The 26994-nt window shown below is 43.3% G+C and overlaps 1 protein-coding gene across 1 annotated transcript; it reads left to right on the top strand.

Annotated features, from left to right (window-relative positions):
- Positions 1-6097: 6097 nt before the first annotated feature.
- On the top strand, positions 6098-22341 carry LOC308109078 (gamma-glutamyl hydrolase-like). The gene is made up of 9 exons (XM_080462439.1): positions 6098-6437; positions 9222-9336; positions 10191-10241; positions 10547-10631; positions 11248-11386; positions 11908-12014; positions 17444-17534; positions 20131-20268; positions 21343-22341. Exons 1-9 carry the CDS (start codon positions 6329-6331, stop codon positions 21462-21464), a joined length of 957 nt encoding a protein of 318 aa, XP_080318565.1. The 5' UTR covers positions 6098-6328; the 3' UTR covers positions 21465-22341.
- The last annotated feature ends 4653 nt before the right edge of the window (positions 22342-26994 follow it).

Below are 26994 nucleotides of genomic sequence, written 5' to 3'. Positions count from 1 at the left end.
CGAATGCTGCTTGGCAGGCAGATGTCCAGCGACCCCCAAATGGCTCTTTGGGATTGAGGTAGAGTTCAGGTTTGACCAAGGGCTTTAATTTCTTTTGTGATGGTGGATATCCAGATGTAAGTACATGGAGTGGCTTCACACTAGTGGAGTATACTTGCACAAATCTCCGGTAATATCCAGAAAACCCTAGGAATGATCGGAGTTCTTTTAAGGTGTTAGGGACAGGCCAGGTTCTCAGGGCTTCGATCTTGTCAGGATCCGTTTCAACGCCGTGCTTTGACACAATGTGTCCCAAGTATCGTACTGAGGTCTGGAAAAAGGAGCATTTCTCAACTGAAAGTTTCAGCCCAAAATCCTTGAGGCGTTCCAGGACTCTCATCAGTCTTGCCTCATGTTCCTCCAACGTGGGGGCAAAAACAATGAGGTCATCGATGAATACAAGCACCTCTTTCAAATTCATCTCTCTGAAGCACTTTTCCATCAAGCGTTGAAACGTTGATGGCACATTGGTGACCCCTTGGGGCATTCGATTAGATTCCCAAAATCCGAGTGCAAAGGCAATTTTACATTTGTCCTTTTCATCCATTTCTATTTGATAATACCCAGACTTTAAGTCCAAAAATGAGAACCATTGGGAACGTGTTAGTGCTGTGAATGTGTCTTCGAGTTTGGGAAGAGCATATGCATCCTCGATTGTCTGTACGTTGAGCTTCCTGTAATCAATACAAAACCTGACACTTCCGTTCTTCTTTCTGACAACCACGATTGGTGAGGCGAAAGGTGAGTCGGACTCTCTGATTACTCCGGAATCAAACAACTCTTGCAGATGTTTCCTGACGGCATCCAAATCTTGAGGATGTATGGGTCGAGGTCTCTGTTTGAATGGTGTTGGATCAAGGAGCTTTATCTGATGCTTTACCCTGTCCGTTTTTCCAAAATCCATATCATGTTTTGCAAAAACGTCTGGAATGCTGTTGAGTTTTGCAATGATTCTGTTTTTCCACTCAGCAGTGAGAGGAGAATTTTCAAAGTTATAATTGAACAATGGCTCAGGAGAGTTGGATGGACTGTGGTCTGAAGTAGCGGGAGAACCACAGGACACAGATTGGAAAGCACTTATTTCAGCGAGCATGGCTCGAGGGGGTAGGATCACATCATGGTCTGACTCGTTTTTCACAGGAACGGGCAAGACCACAGGATGAGAACCAGGGAAATCAACAAGACAAGACTGTACCATCAATCCTCCAGGTAAGTTGAATGAGGAAGGATGTTCAATCATGACCGCTTTTTCTGCTTGCAGGGAGTGTTCAACTGCAATGCCTTCCAGAAGGACGATTTCTCCAGCAGGAATGAGTTGTGGAGCAGTGCTGCGCAGTCTAACCATTCCATGATGTTCCTCACTGCTCATTTTGTGTCTATGTTCCAGGATTTTCATAACAGTACGGTACCCACAGGGAACAGGGTGGAAATTAGAACTGTGTTCACTGGAGAGAGCATATACGGTGTCAAGAGTATTTGTTCCTACCAAGATGAACGGCTGGGAAGTCTTGACATTAGGCACCACCAAAGCCAATGTGGCTACATCTATCGGAGTCCCAAGGAAGTCTGGAGGAAACGTGATGTCCAGGTTTATGTAGCCCAGGTAAGGCACAACCTGGCCATTTGCCCCTTCAACTTCAAGAAGGTCGTCCAGAGGTTTGATTTCATGGTCTGATAGATGAGCATGGTAGAAAGAGTCAGGAATGGTGGTGACTTGTGAACCCGTATCCAGCAGACAGTTGATCAGGGTTCCCTTAATGATGATTTGAGCAGTGCATTTGGTACCGATGAGTCCTCTTGGCAGTGTATTGAACTGGTGTTGAGATCTCTGTTTGGGATGCTGTGATGTCGCTGCAGCCTCTGCTTGTCCCACAGAAGAGGCTGAATCTAGTTTAACTGTTTCTGATTATTGTTTCCGTCCCACTGTCCTTGTCTTTGCTGAAGTCGAAATTTCTTTTGTTGCACCAGGCCTGGATTCGCTGGTTGCTTGCTGTTAGTAGCAATGTGGCCATCATCTCCACATTTGTAGCAAAAACCGTCTCGGGGTCTTGTGCTCTGCATCTTGCTGCTTGATGGCTGAGACATAAAAGGTTTGTTGCGGTTGGGAGCTTTGACAGAGGTATATGTCGGCTGTGCGAGCAGTGTTGACATTTGTTGCTGCAGCTTCTGCACTTGCTGTTTCAGTTCATCTATGGATGAGGATGAGGATGTTTTTGTATCATTATGGCTGCAAGAACATGTCTGGGCATGGAGTGATGCACGCTGCTTGGAGAAACCGATATGTTTTTTCATTAGGCTCTCCTTAGCCAACTGTCGGTCCTCTTCAGTCCTTAGGAGGAGGAGCAACGTTGCAAATGCCGGTGGATTTTCCCGTTTCTGTTCCAGCTGCAGCTTTGTGATGATGTCATTATCCCAGCACCCTCTACAGAACTGTCTCAACAGATGCTTGTCGATGTCTGCTGCTGCGACTCCGCCTCTCTTCACGACTGTGTTTATTGTTAGTAACAGACGCTGAAGATAACTAGAGGACCTTTCACCAGAATCCTGAAGCGTGTTGAGAAACTGGGCAAACAGCTCTTCTCCATCTTGGACTGTGGAGTAGGTTGAGTCCAACACCTGTAAGTACACACAAGGTAATGTGTCGGGCTTCAGACCCATCACAACATCAGCAGCAGGAGACAGCAGACTTTCAACGATCTTTCGGGTGACATGGACCGGAGGTAAGTTTACATCAGCCAGCAACAGTTCTACGTAAGATCTCCATGTTTCATAATCAGTTTCATTTGTAGGTTTGGGGACTTTTCCAGAGAATGGACGGAGTCTTAAGTTTGGTACCGAGTGAGATGTGAGCTCATCTGCTCTCACTATGTGTTCCACGACGACTCTCTGTATGTCAGGTGGATTCAGATCAGCGTGAGAGAGTGAGAATCTTTGTGATGGAGCCTGTGGTCTTTGTTGTTCTGGGGAGAAATATCTGGGTGCAGTTTGTGACAGTGCTGGTTGTGCTGTTGCTCCAGCAAGTGACCCCTGCTGGCCAGGCAAGAGTGCTGCATGATCTACACTTTGCACTGAATCCTCCCCTTGTTCTTTAATACCACTAGGTGGCCCCACATCCACAGACATCAGGTGCTTATTTATTTGAGAAAGCACATTTTGTAACACACACTCAAATGGCTGTCCACTCCTCCGGGCAAAATGTTTAAGGTCCTCCATGTAATCAGGAGGATCTGCCTTTGCTTCCGCTGGGCCTGCGCTCTCAAATTCAGGAAGTGTAATGCAAAATTTTAATTCAGGGTTGCGCTCTGAAATATGCGTGTACGGCAGAATCTTTTTTAGCTCAGCAATAGCTGAGTTTGATGTGTATTCGACAACCAGTTTTTTAAAGAATGGACTTGTCTCGTCATTTACGGCTATTAATTTATAACGACCGTATTCCTTGAGAACACTATAAATGTCATCATCCTTGCTAGGGTGGGTAACACCAGAAATAATGACACATTTCAAAATATCTACCCCAGATTTTTCAAAAAAATTCCATAATTGCACCAAACAAAAACAATCAAAATCAAATGTGTACACAATATGTCATTCAAACACCAAGCTCCTGGCTAGCTTGCCACGTGTAACGCTTATTTTAATTAAGTTATAAGGTTAAAGCTCAGTAGTGCAATGGACCCAGATTCGTTTATAGGAGCTTGGGGTGAATGAAAAGCGGAGACACAGAAATCAGGTTTTGTAGGTGAATTATATTGAAAACAAAATAGTTAAACACATTGAACACATAAATATAAATTAATGGTTTAAAGTGTACATGACAATAACAAACACAACAATGACAACAATAACTGCACGAAGATATGGTTTAACAAAAACCCGTATGACCTTTAGTCAGCGTTTCTTTTAGTGTTTCTGTCAAAAGAAAAGCAGAATCTTGTTTCCAAAAAAAACAGAGTTCAGAGTTCGTCAGATTCTTTTTCCAAAAACAAAGTTCATGGATCAAAAAGAGAATGGAAAAGAATCATAATCCAACAAAAATTGTATCCGGTGGATGCAACTAAAAAAAGGAATAAAGGGGGTCCTACCGGATCGGCTTGCCACCTCTCGAAGAGGAATACTGGGGCAGGAGGGGGGGGAGAAAAAAAACCTGATCTGAAAACAAGGTCAGGAGAAAATCTTATAAGTTTCACCAAATTAACAGTTCATTTTCATAAATAAAAATAATTTCTTTCCCGAATCAATCATCAAAAACAGTTGCGCAACACAATCAAAAACAATCTGAAATATAAACACTTTAAATAGTGATATCCGCGATCGCGCTAACCCGGAAGTCGCGATTTTCACACAAAATAACTTTTTTCCTCACTGCGATCAGAAATCTAATGCACTGGTTCAGTGGAGACCGGGCTTCGACCACTCACCGTCAAATCTGGTGAACTGTCCTGATGAAGTTTCAAAGTTATGGTACTTTTCTGAAGGTTTGTTTGGATCTCGAGTCAGTACGTTGTCGCAGCGGAAGCATTGACTTGCCGACCGGAAGTGCCGGCTGTCGGCCATTTTTATGCTAGCGCCACTTGTGGCGGAGGGCTGGAGTGCATCAGCCGTCTGTAGCAGACATGGGTTACACTATATAGTGTCATCGGGGGTTCAGCCAATCCCAATCAAGGTAGGCCCTCCCTTTGACTCCTCCCACAATTAGGAAGCTCTGCTCTGGCACATGGCACCACGAGAGGAAGTACTTCCTCCTCTTCCCAAGATGGGCATGTGTGGGTGGAGCCAGTCCAGCTCACACAGACACAGCAGATTCTGAATGCAGCTCCTATGATCCAATATTTAAATGGTGGAAAATCAAGGAGGAGCTAGAAACTTAGAATACTGAAGGTTTGTGGAGCGACCAGACCAGGAGGAGGAGGAGACCAGGAGGAGGAGGAGGAGGAGGTGAAAGATCTTGTCGGCTAAGATATCGGGGTCATTCTGAGTCTGTTGTGTAATTAAAGATGTTTATTACTACAAAATGTCGCCAAACCTTCAGGGAGCCGCTCCAGACGGGCTGTAGAGCCACATGTTGCTCATGTTTTGAAACTCTTTGAGTGGAGCTCTCATGGTTTTACATCTTCATGGTTATTTTCTATGTGACCGACTCTGAAGGTAAATGGTCAATAAATGATCAACCGTCCAGCGGTGGACTGACTTTTCCATCTGACCTTGACGGTTCTCCGTGTTCCTGCTGTTGCGTTGTTCTCCAGAACTCCTGTCTTGTGCTCAGTCCTCAAACTTCACTTAAAGTTTATCCAAGTTTAAAAGAAACCCTCCACCCATTGTTCTGTATCGAACAGCCGAGTGCAGGCAAAGTGTCAAAGAGGTTTAAAAGTGCATCACGTATCCTGGTGGCTGAGAAATAATATTGAGGCAGGTGGCGGCACAAGGTCCCGGAAGCTGCAGACCTTCAACCAGGTTTCTGGGTTTGATAAATACTTGAGAAAATTGTGACCCGACTAAAACATGAACCAACCGACGTCTCAACATGTAAAGCTTCCACACTTCATGAGGAAAACAAAGACATGACTGCAGCTCCAACTGTTGTGGTGATAAACCACAGAGACGAACCGCCGTCAATGAGCTGCTGAACAGAGTCAGAGCCTTCCCACCCAAAGCCTGATCACTGTCCCAAGGAGGGAGACGGCAGCGTCTTGCCTTTCTGCTGTCAGAACCTGCGTCCCTTAACTGATAAACCTGTGGCATCGATGATGGATGTTCCAGGAAAACTTCATGTCATGTTCCTGGTCTTTGCTGTTTGTATGATGAGCTGATTTAAACTCATAACATTATCAAATGTCTGCTTTTTAAGATAAAATATGATCACTTCTATAGTTTGTGTTCAGTATTTTTACTATATTAGTTCCTTTACTTGCAATGAAGTACAGTCCAGTTCTGCTCTTCTCCACCTGACCTGGTGACATTCAGTCAATTCCAACATCTGATCTGGTTGCTCTATTTCTAGGTGAGAAAGACAAACCGGAAGTTTTCTACGTGAGACAGATCTATGGCTGAGATCCACGCTGAGACGCAGATAAAAGAGGAAGACACTCTCGTTCTCACTGCAGCACCTCTCAGACGTCCGCACCTCTGCGCGGATCACCATCTTACAATCCTGCGTCTTTTTTTTTCTTCTTTGAAACGCGTAAAACATTTGTCATTGTCAGGATTCATCTGTAACCTGCACCGCCGCTAACCCTCATTTGCAGAGTTTTGTTTGGTTCTTGTCTCTAATTGTGCAGTTGCGCAGTGTTGAATGTGTCGACCGGCTCTCGTCCTGTTCGCGGTGCTCTCCGCTCTCCGGTGCGCACCGGCACCGTGCGCCGCGGCATCAGCCCCGCAGCTCAACACCAGACCGATCATCGGTAAGATCCGTCTCTTGTCTCTCCCAGCCCGCGTGGAAACACGCTGTGCGTGCACTGCCTGTCACAGCTCTTACGTAATTCTCATTCAGAATGTTCCAGCAGAAACTGTGCGCGTCTGCGCTTGTCCTTGTGCGCTGATGGAGATGAAACGAGTCCCTGTGGGGGTCAAGAGCAAGTGTCCGACACTGAAAACCAGTTTTCTGCGGGGAAAGGAATGCACATTTAGTACCTAAAATAACTAACGGATTTTTTTTCTTAAATCTCCACTTGAAGCATCTAATTGGACAATGGTTCTTTCTTCTTCCATCACTTTATATCCAACCAGACAGAAATCATGCTTTAGTTTTAACTGCCTGTAACATCTTCTGCTTCAGATATTTCCCATTCTGCTGCCAAAAATAGTTATTTTATAATTAGAAATGTTGAAGAAATTTATTTGAATTGTAGCAAGGAACAAAAAAAAATCTTTATACTTAGAATTTGCAAGTTTCCAGCCCAGAAGTAGAATATGTAGAACCTCTGCTTCTATTGAAATGGCTAAAAACTGAGTTTTCAATTTGCCTTTAAAATCCTCCACAAAAACAGGATTTTTCTGATATCGACAGACAAACTATCCCATAAGAAGCTCCAGTACCTGTACTGTACCAGGGGTGTCAAACATTTGGTCCGGGGGCCAAAACTGGCACGCAGGAGCCTCCAATCTGGACAAACCTGTGAGAAAATGGTAAAAATTAGATTTATTTCAATACAAATGTTTTAAGAGTAGAGACACACAATGGTGATGCTCTATGAAATCTACCGACCTCTCTGCTATCAAACCTCAAAGCCATGCTGTCAGGGTGTGAAAACACCCATAATGCAACAGCTGTAGGAGAGGGTTGATTTGGGGATATTTCACACCAGAAAGTTTCATTCAGTTTGGCTTCATGTTGAGATCAGAGTCATTTCCCAACGTAATTGTTTGGTTTATTTATGAAAATATCCACATTTTCATCAGTGCCACAACAAACAAACAAAACAATGTTAGAATTTAAATTTCAAGGTGACTATGGCACTATTTCACGACTGAAGAAGACACCGAGCTGAATGTGGCCCCTGAAATGAAATGAGTTTGACGCCAAAATGATCAACAAAGATGCAAAAACCAGCATTAGAACAATAAATATTAATAAGAGGAACAAAAACTTAGGTTTGGATTGGTTACTGGATATCTGGAAGAAATAACATTTATTATGTGTCATTTCACAAACTACGAATAACTAAAGCATATTCTGAGTACAAATTCTCTTATTTCCTGCGTTTATTCTAATTTAACAGAATAGAATCAAAATAGTCTCTTTTGTCATTGTTCAAAAAGGTGGAATTGTAAATACAGTCAGCATTGTATAATTATATATATAGAGGTAGACAATTAAAAACAGAACAAACCACTTTGTTTTGTTAATGATGATCAAGTTTACCATTAAGTTCTTTGTTGAGAGATGCTCCGTTGGTTTTCTGACATCAGAAAGATCTTATCAGTCATTCAGCCGACATGGATCTTATTTCTTTACCTCACTCAAGTAGATATACGTGTATTTCTATGAGTGTATGTCTAGATGTGAGTATAAATTCAATATTCATTAATTTTTGTGTAACTGTATAATCATAAAATCTAGTTTTATTTGTGTGTGTGTGTGTGTGTGTGTGTGTGAACTGTTGGGTGTGAGTTACTCACACAGATAAACGAAGCGGGGTTCTGTGGTCTTTCTCTTCATGGGTGAAACAGGACGCAGCAGTTGATGAGTAAAAGTTTGTGACATTGGAGACTCTGTGCAAAGCTGATAAAGACTTAGTTCTGCTTTATTGACTTCATCATGAGTCATTAACATGTTGACTTTACGGATGCACCGATACTGCAAGAAGTACTCGCAAAATGAGTAACCTTCATACTCTGAGTACATAACATATAATTTAAGTATGGAGTATGAATTAGGCTTGATCACGTAGCTAAGGGTTAGTACTCTGTGATATCGGTTTGTCCATAGTTACAAATTTATTTATTTGTATTTATTTCTTTATTTATGTGTGTATTTGACCAACTTCTTGCAAAAACTACTCTCTTGAATTGCATGATATTTTCAGGGATGATTCGTCATCATCAAAGGACCAATCCATCAGATTTTGGGACGTTAACGGCGAATAGTTTCTGAATAAATCCCCCAAAACTCTGAAAAAAAACAAAAGTTCCCATACGAAGTGGAGAGGGAGGCACCTCATGGAGATCAGCGTCTGTTGCCATGGAGACGCTCCCTGCTCAGTGTTTCACAGTGATGTAGCTACCTAGTTAGCATCGTGTGAGCTAATGGCTATCATGCTAGAAATGCTAACTTGGTTCCACAAACAAATGTGGCATTGGCGAAGGTCTGAGCTCTACCGAATGTAGCTCTAGTTGACGTATATAGTCCTTTTCATTCGTGTGTGTGTGTGTGTGTGTGTGTGTGTGTGTGTGTGTGTGTGTGTGTGTGTGTGTGTGTGTGTGTGTGTGTGTGTGTGTGTGTGTGTGTGTGTGTGTGTGTGTGTGTGTGTGTGTGTGTGTGTGTGTGTGTGTGTGTGTGTGTGTGTGTGTGTGTGTGTGTGTGTGTGTGTGTGTGTGTGTGTGTGTGTGTGTGTGTGTGTGTGTGTGTGTGTGTGTGTGTGTGTGTGTGTGTGTGTGTGTGTGTGTGTGTGTGTGTGTGTGTGTGTGTGTGTGTGTGTGGTGGTTTGTCCTGAGACTTGGTCAGGAACCTGTCGTCTGGTTCTCAGGTGTGCTGTCGCAGGAGAACCTCCCAAGAGACCAGTTTGCACATGGGATTTCTTACATTGCGGCGTGCTACGTGAAATACCTGGAGGCCGCCGGCGCCAGGGTTGTTCCCATCAGGTGAGACGGTGAACGATGTAAAACAAGCTGGTTTGAAGGTTGTTGTTTTTTCCTACATTTTAGGTTTTATTACATTATATTTTATTACATTTTGGGTTTATTACATTATATTTTATTACATTTTGGGTCGTTGTTACATTTCCAGCTAAAGCAAGTCATGCGGGTTAAAATGGGCGTGGCCAAACTACAATTAGTTCTTGTTGAGCTTAAAACCTTTTCCAGTCACTTATAAATGAAAACTTGTTCAAATGCACTGATACTATTTTATTGTTCAATGCTCAGAATTAAAGTTAATTCTTTAGTTTTTTTTAATGATTTTCAGGTAAAAATCAGTTGAAATGGTACAAATCATGCAAAGGTGTTGGAGCTTTTACCCAAATACAAGAACTGCTTCTTTTATGTGTTTATATATTACACATTTCAGACTTTTTAACTTCTGTTTTTGAATCTTGTTGCACTCTTTTTCATGCCCTTATTCTCTTTATTCATCCTATTTTGGATTCTATATTTAGTCTATATTCCAATATTTGAAATTTCAGTTCCACTGTGTGTCTTCTACGGACAGCAGAATTAACAATAAAGTAAATTTTGACTTGAACCTTACAGTCACCTGAATATTTAATGAAGGTGTGTCTTTCTTTGTCATTATTATGCGAGAATCTTCCTGTAAAATAAGTTAAACATCCGATACTCTCCTTGTTTGTTGTTCTCTTCAGGTTTATTTGCATATTTTCCATCCATCTTCATTAAACATACGATCTAATCCAAGTTTATCATCCTTCAGCAGCTTCAGGATTACATCCTAGTTTTAATCTACCTGCTGGAAGACGTGACGTTTATTTTGTTTTTATCAGAATCAATCGAACAGAAGAAGAATATTCAAAGCTCTTCTCCTCGATAAACGGGTGAGTTTAATAGTTTTATTTCACCATGGTCCAAACAGTGACGGATGAAACGTCCCTTTTAAATTCTTTTTATATTATATTAGATTTATTCTGCTTTTGGATATTTATCTTCATCATTAATCGTTGCAAGTCTGTGATTTTAAGAGATAAATCACTGATGGTCTATATCTGAAATTATACATCACACATGCTAGTTATTAATTTAATAGTATAAATGTTGAGTTGAACATTTTCTGAAAAGCTTTTTATATTTATTTCTCCGTGTTTCTGTAGAATTGATCTGAATATTTCCAATGTGGCTGCAGGTTGCTGCTTCCTGGAGGCAACGTCAACCTGGAGAATTCTCTGTTTAGTCGAGCTGCAAAGATCTTCTACCACCTGGCTGTGAAGGTAGGACCTCCACCCTCTCGTCCTCCATCCTCCACCCTCTCGTCCTCCACCCTCTCGTCCTCCACCCTCTCGTCCTCCACCCTCCACCCTCTCATCCTCCACCCTCTCGTCCTCCATCCTCCACCCTCTCGTCCTCCACCCTCTCGTCCTCCATCCACCACCTACTCGTCCTCCACCCTCTCGTCCTCCATCCTCCACCCTCTCGTCCTCCACCCTCTCGTCCTCCATCCACCACCTACTCGTCCTCCACCCTCTCATCCTCCACCCTCTCGTCCTCCATCCTCCACCCTCTCGTCCTCCACCCTCTCGTCCTCCATCCACCACCTACTCGTCCTCCACCCTCTCATCCTCCACCCTCTCGTCCTCCACCCTCTCGTCCTCCATCCTCCACCCTCTCGTCCTCCACCCTCTCGTCCTCCATCCACCACCTACTCGTCCTCCACCCTCTCATCCTCCACCCTCTCGTCCTCCATCCTCCACCCTCTCGTCCTCCATCCTCTCGTCCTCCATCCACCACCCTCTCATCCTCCATCCTCTCGTCCTCCATCCACCACCTACTCATCCACCACCCTCTCATCATCCACCCTCTCATCCTCCACCCTCTCACCCTCCACAGGCCAACGATGCAGGAGACTACTTCCCCCTGTGGGGAACCTGCCAGGGCTTCCAGCAGCTCTCCGTCCTCACGTCCAACAAGAACCTGTTGACTCTGACCGACACCAGAGCTGTGGCTCTGCCTCTCAAGTTCACCACAGGTATCCCTCCTCTACTCTGTTACTTTACTCTTTAGTTACTCCTCCTCCTCTACTCTGCTACTTTACTCTTTAGTTACTCCTCCTCCGCTACTTTGCTCTTTAGTTCCTCCTCCTCTATTCTGGCACTACTTTACTCTTTAGTTACTCCTCTACTCTGGCACTACTTTACTCTTTAGTTACTCCTCTATTCTGTTACTACTTTACTTTTTAGTTACTCCTCCTCCTCTACTCTGGTATCCTGAGTTTTGGTTCCTAAAGTTTGTATCTTGGTAGAAACTCCAATTCTGAATATTTCCTCTTTTTCTTTCACTTTTCTCATGAATCGATCACTTCTAGTTATTCTCTCTGTTAAACCTTTCGTCTGTAAGAAACATCTCCCCTCCCTCCATCCCTCTCTTCCCCTCTCTCCTCCCTCCCTCCCTCCCTCCCCCCTCTCTCTTCATCTCCCTCCCCCCCTCTCTCCCTCCCTCCATCCATCCCTCTCTTCCTCTCCCTCTTCCTCTCCCTCCCTCCCTCCACAGCTGCTCAGTCCAGCCGGATGTTCAGAAGTTTCCCTAAAGATCTTCTGGCGTCTCTTGCAGAAGAAAACGTCACTTCAAACTTCCACAAGTGGAGCCTCTCGGTGCAGGTATCTTCCTCTTTCACCTCCTTTCCTCTCTTTACCTTCATTTGTTTTTTACCATCTTATTTCCAATATCCCATTTTAAATTGTTGTTGTAGTTTTATCCATTTAATCCTTTGACCTTTCAGCCAGTAGATTAGATATTCTGTGTGAATGCAACAAGAAAAAAGGTTGAAATCTTCATTCTTGCTCTTTGCCTCTTTATTTACCAGCCAACACTTCATGTCTGAAGTTTTTTATGAGAAAGAATCTCAGTTCACCAACGTTGAATTCAAAACTTCACTGTTGTTCTCTTAACTTCATTTAGAATAAAAAGAACTGGCTCCTTTCTGGTTTTATAGAAAATGAGCAAAGAGTGAGTTTAAATTCCAAAATGTGACGGTTTCCTTCATTTTCCAGTTTTTATTTTCATTTTGGAAGGTTCCCAGATGCTCATGATACAAACATGTGAAAGATTCTTGTTTTGAAGCTGAAGTTCCTCGAAGCTTTTTCTCTGCTTCCCGGAAGCTTATTTAAATTTTCTGGATTTCATAACTGATGCAGCACATGCCTGATGGTAAAGCTCCAGGACCTGATGGATACCCCACTGAATTTTACAAAGAATTATGGTCTTTACTCTCACCTATTTTTTTCAGAATAATTGAGGAAATTAAAGAATCTTCAACTCTCCCCCAACATATGAACTGTGCAAATATCAGTCTTCTTCTAAAACCGGATAAAGATCCCACACTACCATCTAGCTATCGGCCGATATCACTAATCAATGTAGATCTTAAAATAATTAGTAAAACATTAGCAAGCAGACTGGAAAAAATCACACCCCACATCATACACCCTGATCAAACTGGGTTTATTAAAGGACGACACTCCACTAACAATACACGTAGATTAATTAATCTTATAGACCACTGCCACCACAATAAACAAAAGGCCATTATCACCTCCTTAGATGCAGAAAAAGCCTTTGATAGGGTAAATTGGAAATTTCTACTTGCTACACTACGGAAATTTGGATTTAGAGAAAATTACCTCTCCTGGATAAAAATACTGTATACCTCACCCAGTGCCTGTGTTAAAACCAATGACCAAATGTCCTCAAGGTTCAATCTTGAGAGAGGCACCCGACAGGGGTGTCCACTCTCACCATCTCTCTTTGCAATCTTTATCGAACCACTAGCAGCAGCCATCAGACAGAACAATAACATAAAAGGAATACGAACAGCAAATGTAACAAATAAAATATGTCTCTATGCAGATGATGTGCTAATTTTCCTGCAAAACGCACAGACCTCTCTTCCAGAAACAATAGGGTTAATAGATAGATTCTCCTCAATCTCAGAATATTCTATAAATTGGAACAAATCAGTCGTCTTGCCTATCAACTCTACATTTCAGCACACACCGAACACCCCACTAAAACCAGGGAACATCAAATATCTCGGCATTAACGTTTCAGGCAAACTCTCAGACTTGATACACTTAAACTACACCCCCCTTATTAAAGCAATAGAGGAGGACCTCATTCGATGGAGGACACTCCCAATTTCACTTATGGGGAGAGTAGCAACAATCAAAATGATGGTCTTGCCTAAAATTAACTACATCTTCTCAATGATCCCAGCAAAACCACCAAAAACCTGGTTTAACACTCTTGATTCTCATGTCTCAAAATTCTTATGGAAAAATAAACCATCACGTATAAGTTTAAAAACACTACAGAACACCAAGGACCAAGGTGGCTTAGAACTCCCAAACTTTTATAATTACTATCTGGCCAATAAACTACTTTATGTTGTAAAATGGATCAATCAGAAATCCTTAGATGAAGGCTGGCTAGACATTGAAAAAACATTCTGTGGAGATCTCCAAGTCAGAGATCTTCCCTTCTTCAGTCCTGTCATTAAAAAGCACAGCTGCTTTAAAAGCATCAATATAAACACATCGCTGACAGCTTGGTGGGAATTTCTTAAAATAAATGGATCTTCACTCATTCCCTGCAAACTCACACCCATCTGGAACAATCCCAACATCCTGCAAAGAAAGAAACCAATAAACTTCCCAAGATGGCAAAATAAAGGAATAAGACACTTAGAACAACTTGTCTCCAATAACTCTTTTATTCCATTTAATGAGCTAATAGAAACATATGGCATCAGTCAAAGCAACTATCTGGAATATCTTCAGCTTAAGTCAATAATACAAACTAAGTTCAAACTAGAACAGATTAACCTGAACTTACCTCAGACAGTGACAAATCTCCTGAAGATCTCAGCTCCTAAACCTCTTTCTAAAATTATCTCAATCCTGTCAGGTTCAAATATCTCAATATCCCTTCCCACCTTCAAATGGGAAGAAGATCTCAACATCAACAGAGACCCAACGTTTTGGTCAGAAATCTGTACAAATACATTCAAAATGAGCAAAAACCCCAATATACAGCTCATACAATACAAGGTCCTTCATAGAGTTCATTACACAGGACAAAGGATGTTCAAGATGGGGCTCACTCCCACTAACATATGTTCAAACTGCACAGGTGATCTCCCCGATACCTATTTACACGCACTTTGGCTGTGTACGCCAGTCCAAACGTTCTGGCAAAAGATTTGTGAAGACTTATCGTTATGCCTGGGCTACCCAATTCCGGTCTCACCTTCACTTTGCTTGTTAGGAGATCTCACAGAAATTAAAAGAGAAAAAAATGAGTCCTGCATGCTCCTGGTTTCCCTAAGCGTCGCAAAAAAGGCGATCCTCATGAACTGGAAATCCAAAAGTAATCTGAATATAAAGTTATTTAAAAACTTACTTCTAGACCACATCACATTGGAGAGAATGTCTGCTTGTAGGAAAAATCATTTGACACAATTTGAGTCCACATGGTATCCAATAATTAAATACACCATGTAGCCCTGTGGGGGGGTGGTGGCTCCACCCCGGGGCTCTGGGGACCGTCGGTGGTTGGGGCGTCGTGGCTTTGGTGGTTGGTGGCTCTGTGGGCTCGGGGGGGTCCTAGCGTCTATGCTGGGGGGCTGCGGCCTGGCCTGGGGAGTCCTGGGCGGGGGTGTGGGGGGGGCTCTGCCCTGGGCGGGGGTTGGGCCCGCTGGGGTGGGGTGGGGGGGCTGGGCGTCGGGCCCCGGCTTGGCTGTCGGCTGGGGGGGGTTGGGGGCGGGTCGTCCGGGCCCTGGGGGTGCGGGGCCTCCCCCTTTCCAGCGGGGGTGCCCGCTGTGGCGCTGGGGGTGGGTCCTCCCTCTGGCCCCCTCACCCGGTGGGGCGGGTTGGCCCCTGCTGCCGCACTCCGGGTCTGCCTCATTCCTGGATTGGGGGGAGCGGGGGACGGGGGGGGGCTCCGGGTTCTGGATGGACGGTTGACTGAGAGTGACCTCCAGGGCCTGATGGGTGTGGGTGTGTGTGTGTGTGTGTGTGGGCGAATGAGGGGGGGTGCCCTGACCACTGGCCTCCGGCTGGGCTCGCACTGGGCCCTGCGGGTCTCAGACTCTGCTGTCTGGCCGTTGGGTGGGGTGGGGGCTCCCTGCCCGGGTCCCCTTACGGCGCCTTGTTGGGGGGGGTGTGGCTCCCCGGGTCCTAGGCCGGCCGCTCGGGGGTGGGGTGGGGCAGCGCGGGGGGTCCAGCTGGGCCAAGGTCCTAGCGACGGGGGGACCCCCTCCCTCAGAACCCTCCCTGCCTTACCTCACCTTATATTACTCCACAATAGGGAACAGTGGGGCGGTGCCTAGGTGGGGGGTCCGGGCTACTTAACTGCGGTCTGGGTCCTCCCCCGACTTCGCACCACCCACAATTTTAACCACACTTAGTCACGCAGGGTCTTGAGGGGGTAAGCCGCTTTCGGGGTTCTGCCGCTTGTCAGCGATAGAACGCCCGGGCCCCGCTACCCCCCAATTTTAAACCGCACCATAGACACACACATTGCATCCACCTCTTCAAAACACAAAGACACACCCTTACATACATCCAACACACATATAGGGCAGGGGAAGGGCGGAAGACGTGGCTCCCCCCAGCACCTCCCGCTGGGGTCCCGCCCCGGCCCGGGGTGAGTGCGGCTGGGATGCGGGGGGCGCGCTCCCTCGGGCATGGCGCTCGTGGGGGGGCTGGGGCGCGGTGCTCCTTCTCCATTTGCTGTTGGATTAGTGGAGGTTGAAAGTCATCACTCCCCCACCGTCCCGAGTGTGTGTGTATGTGCGTCTGCATCTGCGTCAGGGGTGGGTGTCTGTGGGGGGTGGGTCAGGGGTTGGGTATTTCAATTAAAACCGGGGGGGAGGGTCATGGGGCGGGTGGGATATGAGGCTCCTGGGGGTGTAGAGTTGACTGTCCTCCGACCGGGGCCTGCGCCGGCCTTCGCTTTCCTGGGTCTGGGGGCGGGGCTGGTCCGGGGCGCGGCGGCTGGGGCCGTCTCTGCCTTGCCGGGTTGGGGGGGTGGGCCTGTTCCCGGGGGTGCGGCGGGACTCGCCGCCGGGGTTGGGGGGGCTCTCGACCCGCTCGGCCCGGGGGCCCTGCTCCGGCCTTTTCTCGGCTTGGCGGCTTGGGTCGGGGCCTGGGGCCCTGTGCCCTTTATCCTTCTCTTGTGGGCCCCTCTTGCCTGGGGGGGATTCCTCTCTGCATTCTCCGTCGGGTGCTTTTTGGGCGGGGACGTGGCTCTCTGGGGTGGTTCGCTGGGGTCCCCCCGGGCCTGGGGGGCTTCTGTCTGCCGGAGTGGCGGTGTCCGGGCCCGATGGCCTCGGACCCTGGGGTCTTGCCACGGGTCCCCCCACAGCAGTTCCGGTCCCACCCAGTGGACAAACCACACGCACACGCACACGCACACGCACACGCACACGCACACACACACACTTCCACTCCTCACGAAAGGTGCTTCTGAAGTTGCTTGTTCTCTATCATCATTTGCTCAAACTTTGGAGGTCATGTTCCTCTTTTGTTGTCGCCTCTTTGTTAATTCATGTTCCTGCTTCACGTTGCTGTCTAGATAGAGCTGCTCAGGCTGGTTTAATCCAAAAACAGTTGGAAAATATTTGGATCAGTGTGATAACTGCAAATAATATATGTAGCACAACAAGGATATTGTATGTTATCCCCCTACCCCCTCCCCCCTCCTCCCTCCTCCCTCAACCTTTTTCTCTCTTTTCTCTTCTCTCTCTCTTTGAGCGTTCCCCCCCGGTCGTGTACGGCAGCCATGCCATCTTCTGACGGAGAAGGCAACAGGAGGAGACTCCAGGTCTCTCCCTGTTGCAAGACCAAAATCTGTTCTGACTCCGAAGGCTCTCAATCACATCATATTGTTGGCCCAAGCTGCCGAACAGGACAAGGGCAGAAAAAAAAAAACTGATGCAGGAGTTCTCGCTACGAGAAGAAGCTTGGAAAACGATATAAGAGAGCCGAGCTGGTTCTACTTTAATGAAAAAACCTGTTTGAACCTGCAGAACTACACGCGGAACGCCAAGCTGAAGAGGTTTTACAAAATCCTGTCGACCAACAGTGATGGAGAGAAGGAGTTCATCTCCACCATGGAAGGTACTGCTCTTTATTCAGCTCATCTTCACTTTGTGGAGGAAGAAGCTCTGCTCAGGGACCAGAGCTGGACAGCCTGCAGGGACCGTCTGCAAATGACACACTACTACCTTCACTGGTGTTTCCTGCAGCGTCACTAAAATCACCGCCGCTCCACTCGTCTCCTGCTGATCAAACTACAACACTTGTTTGAGAGAAAAACACCTTTTCATCATTTTAATGGGTTTTATGAGGAATAACTATGAATAACTTCACTGTAATGCACTGTAGATGTATTGCACGTTTATTTTATCTTTTCTAACAGGTCTTTGGCATTTTAACTTAAAATTGATTAAACACATAGTGAGTTATAGGTCTGTTCACAATAGAGTGATTTTACCACCACGACGGTTCAGCTCAACTGTCTGAATACTTAAAGACTAAAATGAGACTAAAACTAAAATAGATTTCCACGGACGAAATTTGAACTAAAAGACTAAAATGCGACTTGAATTGAATCCAGTCTTTGAGTGACGAAGACTAAAATGAAATGAAAACTTCCCCTGGACGACGAGCAGAAACCTCCAGCAGAGCCGCGATGGAAACATTTAGATCTTTGACATTGTTCTCTGTCATCATTTGCTCAAACTTTAAAAATCATGTTCCTCTTTTGTTGTTGCCTCTTTGTTAATTCATGTTCCTGCTTCACGATACTGTCTAGATAGAGCTGCTCAGGCTGGTTAATCTAGGAAATCATTTTACTGTCAAGATAGAGCTGCTCAGGCTGGTTTAGTCCAATAAAAGTTGGAAAGTATTTGGATCAGTGTGATAACTGCAAATAATATATGTATCACAACAAGGATATTGTATGTTATCCCCCTCCCCCCTCCCCCCTCAACTTTCTTCTCTCTCTCTTTGAGCGTTCCCCCCCGGTCGTGTACGGCAGCCATGCCATCTTCTGACGGAGAAGGCAACAGGAGGAGACTCCAGGTCTCTCCCTGTTGCAAGACCAAAAACTGTTCTGACTCCAAAGGCTCTCAATCACATCATATTGTTGGCCCAAGCTGCCGAACAGGACAAGGGCAAAAAAAAAAGAAAAAGAAAAAGGAAACGTTTAGATCGAATGTTGTTGATGAGTTAGAATGAACGAGTGAAAGTCCAGAGCTTCATCCAGCTGAAAACCTCTGGAAAGACCTTCAGATTCTCTCCATCCAGTCTGACCAAGGGGTTTTACAAAAAATAAAAGATGACAGAGAAAGACCTTGAACGGTGTATTCTAATACATCCTGGACTATAAATACTTTGTGACGTGTAGATTTGGCTTCTTAACAGTAATATTCAATTCAACTTTATTTATAGAGCACCAAATACAACACAGTCATTTCTAGGAGCTTTTAACAGAGAAAAGAGAAAAACCCAACAAATCCACATGAGCAGCCGATTAATTTCTGACTGTGGAAAGAAAAACTCCTAACAGGAAGAAACCTGCAGAAACCAGAGTCAGAGGTGGAGGGGAGGGGGGGGGGGGGGGTTGAGGAGAGGAAAGAGAAGGATAGGATAGACAGAGAGATAGATTGGGGGATAGAGGAAAGGATAGAATAGATGGGAGGGATACAAACCTTGGAATAATAATAAAATCTTTCCTTTTCTCCTTGACATATTTACTGATGCATCTAATATCCTTTATTGCTTTTTTTTTTTAAAAAGTTTGTCTTTTTTCTTTTAAGTAATAGCTTCTTTTCATTGGTGATGGTTTTCACTTGTACCTGTACCTGACTCACCTCACTCCAAACTTCACTCCATGTACTTGTTTCCTCCTCCTGTAGTTTCACATTACTTCTATCTGCACCCTAAACTGAGCAGCTGTAGAATCTGAACTGTGAAATAGTTTCTATTCTCCTCTTCTTAGTTTTTAATAGAACATTAGATCTTATATGTTCTCTGCAGGCCTCCTTTAGCTCAGTCCTTTAGTTAGCTCTATAGATATTCAGCAGATAGAATTCGTCAGCATTTTGGAAAGAGAATGTCCAAATTCCTCCTCTCTGCTTCAGCATTTGAACGCATCAGGATGAGTCAGAGAATTATGAACCAATCAGAGGCCGCCTTTCAAAACGTGTATACCACATGGTATCAGTTGACCAATCACGTTGCTCGTTACTGGGCGTCACACAAACAGGAAGTCAGTTGTGTTCTTGAGCTGATAATTTGCTATATTTTGGCGGAAAAAGAAGAATTTAAGTCAAATTAGCCGGAGGCGAGTAGTGACGGTCATTATACATATTTTAGAGACTTTGAGCAACATGTTGCTATTTTTTCATCCAACTTTTCTGAAAAGTGACCGTCCAAATGACGTCTGGACGGCTCGCTGCTTAAAACCCTGCTGTAAACACACCGACAGAAAAGGAAGCGATGAACAGCATTTAGTCAAGAGTCCACTAGAGGGCAGCACCACCTTATAACGTCAACCTCTTAAGAATTCAATTGACACTCCTCTTCCCCAGCTGCTGTATTTAAGCTTTGTGGGTTTTACTCAGACTTTGACACGTTCCCGCCCTCTAACTTTGACTTTGAGAATTATGTTGATCAAAAAGAGAAAAATAAGTCTGTTTGTTGTGTCCAGCCAAATACTACCCGTTCTACGCGGTGCAGTGGCATCCGGAGAAAAGCCCCTTCGAGTGGATCGAAAAGTCCGGAATGGTCCATTCCACCTCGGCTGTGAGGGCGTCGTTCTACACCGCCAGCTTCTTCGTCTCTGAAGGTGAAGACTGACGTCTGGAGGCGTTTTTACCTTTTACAAATATGTGTTTGTGTCCATAAATATGCTTCTGTCAACTTGATTTAAAGGCAATAATAACTGCTAATGGAAATATGTTAGATTGGGTTCTAGTTCTCTTGCCAAGTGAAATTAGTTTCTGGACTAATCTTAATGATTTAATGTGGCTGTTGGCTTAAAGTAGAGGTTTCAAACATAAAGCCCGGGGGCCAGAACTGACCCGCAAGAGGCTCCAATTCAGCCGCAAATTAAGCTTCCAAATGGTCCAAATTTCAAACTAAATATATCTATATATGTTTTAATGCATTTAAAAGAAACTTGTATCAAACACAATCCAAATTATACAAATTACTCATATTAAAGTCTTTTTTATTGGTTATTTTTGTGACTTTAAAAGTCACGCAAATGTATTTCAGCGCCACGTTTTTTAACTTCCACGTTACATTTTGAGAGTTTTAGTCTGTATTTTTAGTGTTTCTATGATTTTTAAGTAACATTTAGAATACATATATATTCTTTTAGATCATGATGTTTTTTAAGTAACTATATAGAACTATTGAGTCTAGCTCATAGGGGGCCATAGATCTACCTGCATAGAATCAAGTTGCATAGAAAGCCATTTTATAATAATACACAAAATGTGCAACAACAAATAAAACGGAACCAACTGAACCCGGCCCAACATATCACCTTTATTTTTTTATCATGACTTTGGTTTTACTTGGCCGGTTAAAAAGCTTAAAATCGGACCTTCCGAGCGGCGGGGAAAGACGTTTCAGCGAGGCTGATTCTTCTCGCTCCGTAATGAAGAATAAGGTGTTCGTACAACGACAGCCGACCTTATAGGATTAAAAAAAATCAATGTTTGCTTTACATTTTTTGCCATTTTCTTTGCATTTCATCTGGATTGGATCCGGTTCCAGGTTTTGGCCCAAAGGCCTCATGGTTAACAGCCTCTTTTAAATTCTCCATGGTGTCGATGTTGTTTCCGGCACATTCGACTCTTAAACGTTTGTTAAAGAATCGTTGAAGCTCCATCTCAACATTTCCCTCCTGCAGCCATGAAGAGCCAGCACCGGTTCTCCAGTCCCGAGGAGGAGGACGCAGCCCTCATTTACAACTCCTCCCCCGTCTACCGGGGCCGAGAAGACATCTTTGTGCAGACCTATTACTTCGATTGATGCACCGGAGACGCTCCGGACCTGGAGCCTCGGCCGGCGGAGCGTCTTGGCCCGGGTCCCAGAGTCTGGGAGAGCAGCTTCCAACAAGCACCCAGCGCGCCGAGATGTAGGGAGAAACAACCAGCAGATGCCAGAAGACGTAGAAATATCTGTCCTAGACATGTGAGAGTAGAACCAAACTCTTGAATGTGTTTAGATTCCAGCATTTGACACTTTTTAAACGGTCCAAATGAACATTACCTTGATGGGATTGAACATAAAATGGAAGTTAGCAGGTTTGTTTAGTGTCGATTTTTCTCGGTCGTTCAGTTTTGAGTCACCTGAAGCCTTTTCTGCTTGTTGAATGCTCCGTAGCATGATATTTAAAAACCAAGCTGTTTTCTATTTAGAAAAATATAAATCACTGCTTATACATAATCAAATTTAGCTTCTGCACTTTATATAAAAGGACAGAACTTCTAATAAACCTATTTAGGCTGTATTGGATGTTTCTGCTGAAGCTTTTCCCTCAATCCATTAGAAGTGGTGCGGTTTTGTGTGGTGGACTCGTTTCTGCTTTTGCATTGATTTTCTGGAGAATTCCACTTCCTCATTATCCCATCATCCAGATTTCAGTTTCATTTCTTCCCCTTCAGCATCACTTCTTTGGATTCTGGACCTTCTTTACCGTCTTAAAGTCTCGTTTGGATCAATACAACCAAAGAGTGATGAACATCCTTAACTCCTATTTTAACTTTAATAAATGGACTGTTAAAAATTGATCTTTTATTGTTGTGGTAACATTTAGATGAGTCTTTAAGGAGAGTTGGTCTGTACCTGATTCTATTCCCGAGTGTCCATCTGCACATTTTAAAGACTTTTGGTTTTCCTCAACTGAAACTCTGAGTTTTTCATTTGTGTCACATAAATCACACTGAATACTTTACAGAATGATTTAAAGTGAATAATATTCACTTTTACAACTGAAGATGAGCAGAAAAGATGAAATTGATCAGTTTAGATCGTTTATAAAACATTAATTACTTTATTTAACCCAAATCAATGAACACATGAATGATCTATTGATTTTAACTCAATAGATCGCAGTTTTATTCAGTTCATCATTGTGTTGCACCAAAACTGATTCTGTCAAAGTCATACCTACGAGAAATTTCCGAACCCCTGATCCACCTTTATTGTATGTTTTTATTCTGGGCGTAATAAAGGGGAAATAAAACCCATGGACAGGTAGAACATGCAAATTGCACAGATTAACAATCTGAAAACAACTAAAAATGGTTATTTTGCCACAACGTCAAAAACTGAAAAGTTCAAAGACTCAGTTTAGGAGAAATAAAAATGAAAAAGAAACAGTTTGAATCTGTAACATGGACTTGATGTTTAAAAATGCATCATAGCTCTTTTTTGTTTTAAAGGGTAAAAGATTGAAACATTGAATTTTGATTCATCAAATGCATTGAGCCAAATTTCAAGGTGTATAAAATCCCCAAATCTTCACAGTTTGACACGCATGAAGGAGGTTTTGGTTCAAAGTAAAGGAACACCTGAGAAAATTCATCTTATTTTTCTGTGGCTTTACTGGAATGTGTTTCCACATGTCACCACTAGATGGCAGCATAACACTGTTAAATAGCGATGAGTTTCCTGTGTCTTATGAAAGTGTGCAGGTGCAGCAGGTACACAAAGTAATAGAATTAGTATATTATATGGATGCATGCTGTTTTTAAAAGCAGTATAAACCACCTGTTACATGTTTCTCCACAAGATATTTAGAAAACATTTACTACTTGGGACAATGACTGGTTTTTAAAAAATAAAACGTGGAAAAATAAACTTTTACAACAGCTGATGTGTCCAGAGCCTCGGACATGATATCTGAAATATAACTTTCTAAATTTGTGGCCATAAAATAGAGAATGGAAAGGAAATAGTGAATCGAAATGAATAGCTAAGAAATATTAATTTGAGTCCATGAAATTGAGATTTAAGGCTATAAAATAGTAATTTATGACCATGAATTAGTCATTTTAGGCCACAAAATAGTAATTTTAGGCGACAGAATAGTCATTTATGACAAGGAAATTGGAAATTGAGGCCATGAAATACTAATTCATGGCCAAGAAATAGTGATTTGAGGTCATTTTTTATGTCTCCGGGTGAAAAAATACAGACAAATCAAAGCTTGTGGGGTTTTCCTTGAATTCTGTTGCAGCTGAAAAATGACTTGACTTTGTGTTTTAGGAAGTTAAAAGATGTGAAATCCTGTTTCTCTTCTGGAAGACGTCTGCAGCTCCGGAGAACACCGGTGTTCAGCAGCTTTCTGCTTGAACGTCCTCCCTGTATTTAATACTTGTGTAACAACGAGGTACAATCACCTGTAAATATGAATATGTGTTTCAGAGTTAATGTCTCGATGAATGTGTTTTTATTACACTTTGAAATCCCTGCTGCAAAGCAACTGGAGGAGAAATGCTGTCAGTCGTTTGTGTTTGGTAAATCTGGGCCTATACTTTATACTTTATGAAGGAAAAGTCTGAATACATTGAAATGTGACGATCTCGTGGCCACGAAATATAAAATCCATGAGATTCCATGATGGCCGACTGTGTGGGTCTGCTGAGCTCAAACTTTAGTTCCCTGCAAACAGTGAATCAAATATTTATGCGGGTATAAACTGTCATTGCTGCTGTTGTGTACATTATGTATACATTATGTATACAGCAGCCTGGGCCATTGATCCTGGGAGACGGTGCCTGCATGATAAAGGACCTCATTCAAGTGTGAGCATAAAGCTCATCTACAACCAAATGTACAGACTCTCACCTCTGAATAGTACACACCGACAAACCAACACCTGGAGGGACGGAGGGACGGAGGGACGGAGGGAAGGAGGGAGGGACGGAGGGAAGGAGGGAAGGAGGGACGGAGGGAAGGAGGGACGGAGGGAAGGAGGAGGGGCTTGATGCGAGGCTGAGTGAGACGGACATGTCCTCAAATGGAGGCGGGCGATATAGAGTTTGTGTAAAAAGGAAGTCTTTTGGGTTGTGGAAGGGAAACTGTGGTACTGAGAGAAAACCCACGTATTCCCAGGAAGAACATGCAAACTCATGATGGAACCAAAATGTCTTCTGCTGCACGGAGTTTTAATATCTGAAACAGTCCATTGTTAAAAGTTTTGCCATGTCTTCAAAAACTGCCTAGTCTCACGGTTCCATTAGTAGAATGTAGAAGAAAGATTCCGTTAGGATTAGTGCGGCGGGTTATTGCAGTTTCACTCCTTTTTAAAGACACTTTAGTGGATTTAGTTTGACCTGTTTTGGCTTTTTTTTCTGAATGTTTTACTTTTTAGTGGTTCATCTTGTTTTAGAAATGTAAACAGTTTTAACAATTCAAGACATTTTACCATTATTTTTTCTATTTTAGTAATTTTAGTTTTTTAATACAGTTTTTCCTTTCTAAGCAATTTTAACCAATTTTGATGTTTTCTTTTTACACATTTTTATTCTTGTGTTTAAGTCGTTATTGTTTTTTAAAGTGCTCTATAAATAGATAAAGCTGACTTGACTTTTTTTTGTTATCATTTAAAAAATTTTTTTTTTAAAGAGGTCATATTTAGCAAAATCCACTTCCTAAAGGTTCTCCAGCAGTACTAATCGTCTCCATACCTGGACTGACATCCCAGAAGTGAAGACAGTCTGTCCTCTCTCTCCCTGGCTTGTTTCAGGTTTTAAAAAGTGTGTTGTTCCAACCAGCCAATCAGAAATCAAACCCTATATAGTGTCATCAGGGGTCTAGCCAATCCCAATCAAGGTAGGCCCTCCCTTTGACTCCTCCCACAATTAGGAAGCTCTGCTCTGGCACATGGCACCACGAGAGGAAGTACTTCCTCCTCTTCCCAAGATAGGCATGTGTGGGCGGAGCCAGTCCAGCTCACACAGACACAGCAGATTCTGAATGTAGCTCCTATGATCCAATATTCAAATGAGGAAAATCAAGGAGGAGCTAGAAACTTAGAATACTGAAGGTTTCTGGAGCGACCAGACCAGGAGGAGGAGGAGGAGGAGGTGAAAGATGAACAGGAGGAGGAGGAGGTGAAAGATCTTGTCGGCTAAGATATCGGGGTCATTCTGAGTCTGTTGTGTAATTAAAGATGTTTATTACGACAAAATGTCGCCAAAGCTTCAGGGAGCCGCTCCAGACGGGCTGTAGAGCCACAGGTTGCTCATGTTTTGAAACTCTTTGAGTGGAGCTCTCATGGTTTTACATCTTCATGGTTATTTTCTATGTGACCGACTCTGAAGGTAAATGGTCAATAAATGATCAACCGTCCAGCGGTGGACTGACTTTTCCATCTGACCTTGACGGTTCTCCGTGTTCCTGCTGTTGCGTTGTTCTCCAGAACTCCTGTCTTGTGCTCAGTCCTCAAACTTCACTTAAAGTTTATCCAAGTTTAAAAGAAACCCTCCACCCATTGTTCTGTATCGAACAGCCGAGTGCAGGCAAAGTGTCAAAGAGGTTTAAAAGCACATCACGTATCCTGGTGGCTGAGAAATAATATTGAGGCAGGTGGCGGCACAAGGTCCCGGAAGCTGCAGACCTTCAACCAGGTTTCTGGGTTTGCATCAGGCGGGGAACCTTTGTTGACAAGTTTCCTCCAATTCTGTCGGCTAACATGCAACATCTTTCTGATTCCTCAATAATATTAGAAATGAAGAAAGTTTTTACTCCTGATTTAGTTTCTTGAAGCGGTGGAATCAGGTCGGCTGGTCTTGGAAGATGCTTCGCTTCGCCTTCGTCAAACTAAACAGTGTGGAGCTCGGGAGCATCAAATCATTTCATATCATAATTATTTAAGATTTAATTTGTTAAAGATCCATTACATCCAGGCTAATACTCAGTTTATGTGACATTGAAGTGAAAATGCATCGTTTTAGTATTTATTGTTTCAGAAAGGTTTTGACTGAAATGTTTTAAAATTGATGTTTGTTTCTACGAAAAAGGCAGAAACACTGAAAAAAGATATAATTTTCATGTTGGGCCACTAGTGGGTGCTGTCGTTTGTATTTGTAATGAAACCACACACATGGTGCAGAGAACAATGAGCTCTAAACATTAACAACAGGAGAACACCAACATTCTAGTGGACAGACCTCCAAGTTCCATTGTTATGATGGTGACTGTCAAAATAAAACTACCATGTTGGATTGTTTTTATGGTGACTGTCAAAATAAAACTACCAAGTTGGATTGTTATTATGGTGACTGTCAAAATAATATGTACCAAGTTGGATTGTTATGATGGTGACTGTCAAAATAAAACTACCAAGTTGGATTGTTGTGATGGTGACTGTCAAAATAAAACTACCAAGTTGGATTGTTATTATGGTGACTGTAAAAATAAAACTACCAAGTTGGATTGTTATGATGGTGACTGTCAAAATAAAACTACCAAGTTAGATTGTTATGATGGTGACTGTCAAAATAAAACTACCAAGTTAGATTGTTATGATGGTGACTGTCAAAATAAAACT

Source organism: Lipophrys pholis (genome assembly GCF_963383615.2).
Source record: "Lipophrys pholis genome assembly, chromosome: 4".
Lineage (NCBI taxonomy): Eukaryota > Metazoa > Chordata > Actinopteri > Blenniiformes > Blenniidae > Lipophrys > Lipophrys pholis.
The sequence above is the reverse complement of the archived record's forward strand: the minus strand, read 5'-3'. Positions and strand labels throughout refer to the sequence as shown.

Coding starts and splice junctions, on each gene's coding strand:
- LOC308109078 (XM_080462439.1), top strand. CDS start 6,329: ATGTGTCGACCGGCTCTCGTCCTGTTCGCGGTGCTCTCCGCTCTCCGG. Junction 10,632..11,247: donor TCTACCACCTGGCTGTGAAG/GTAGGACCTCCA, acceptor CACCCTCCACAG/GCCAACGATGCAGGAGACTA. Junction 17,535..20,130: donor GTTCATCTCCACCATGGAAG/GTACTGCTCTTT, acceptor TGTTGTGTCCAG/CCAAATACTACCCGTTCTAC.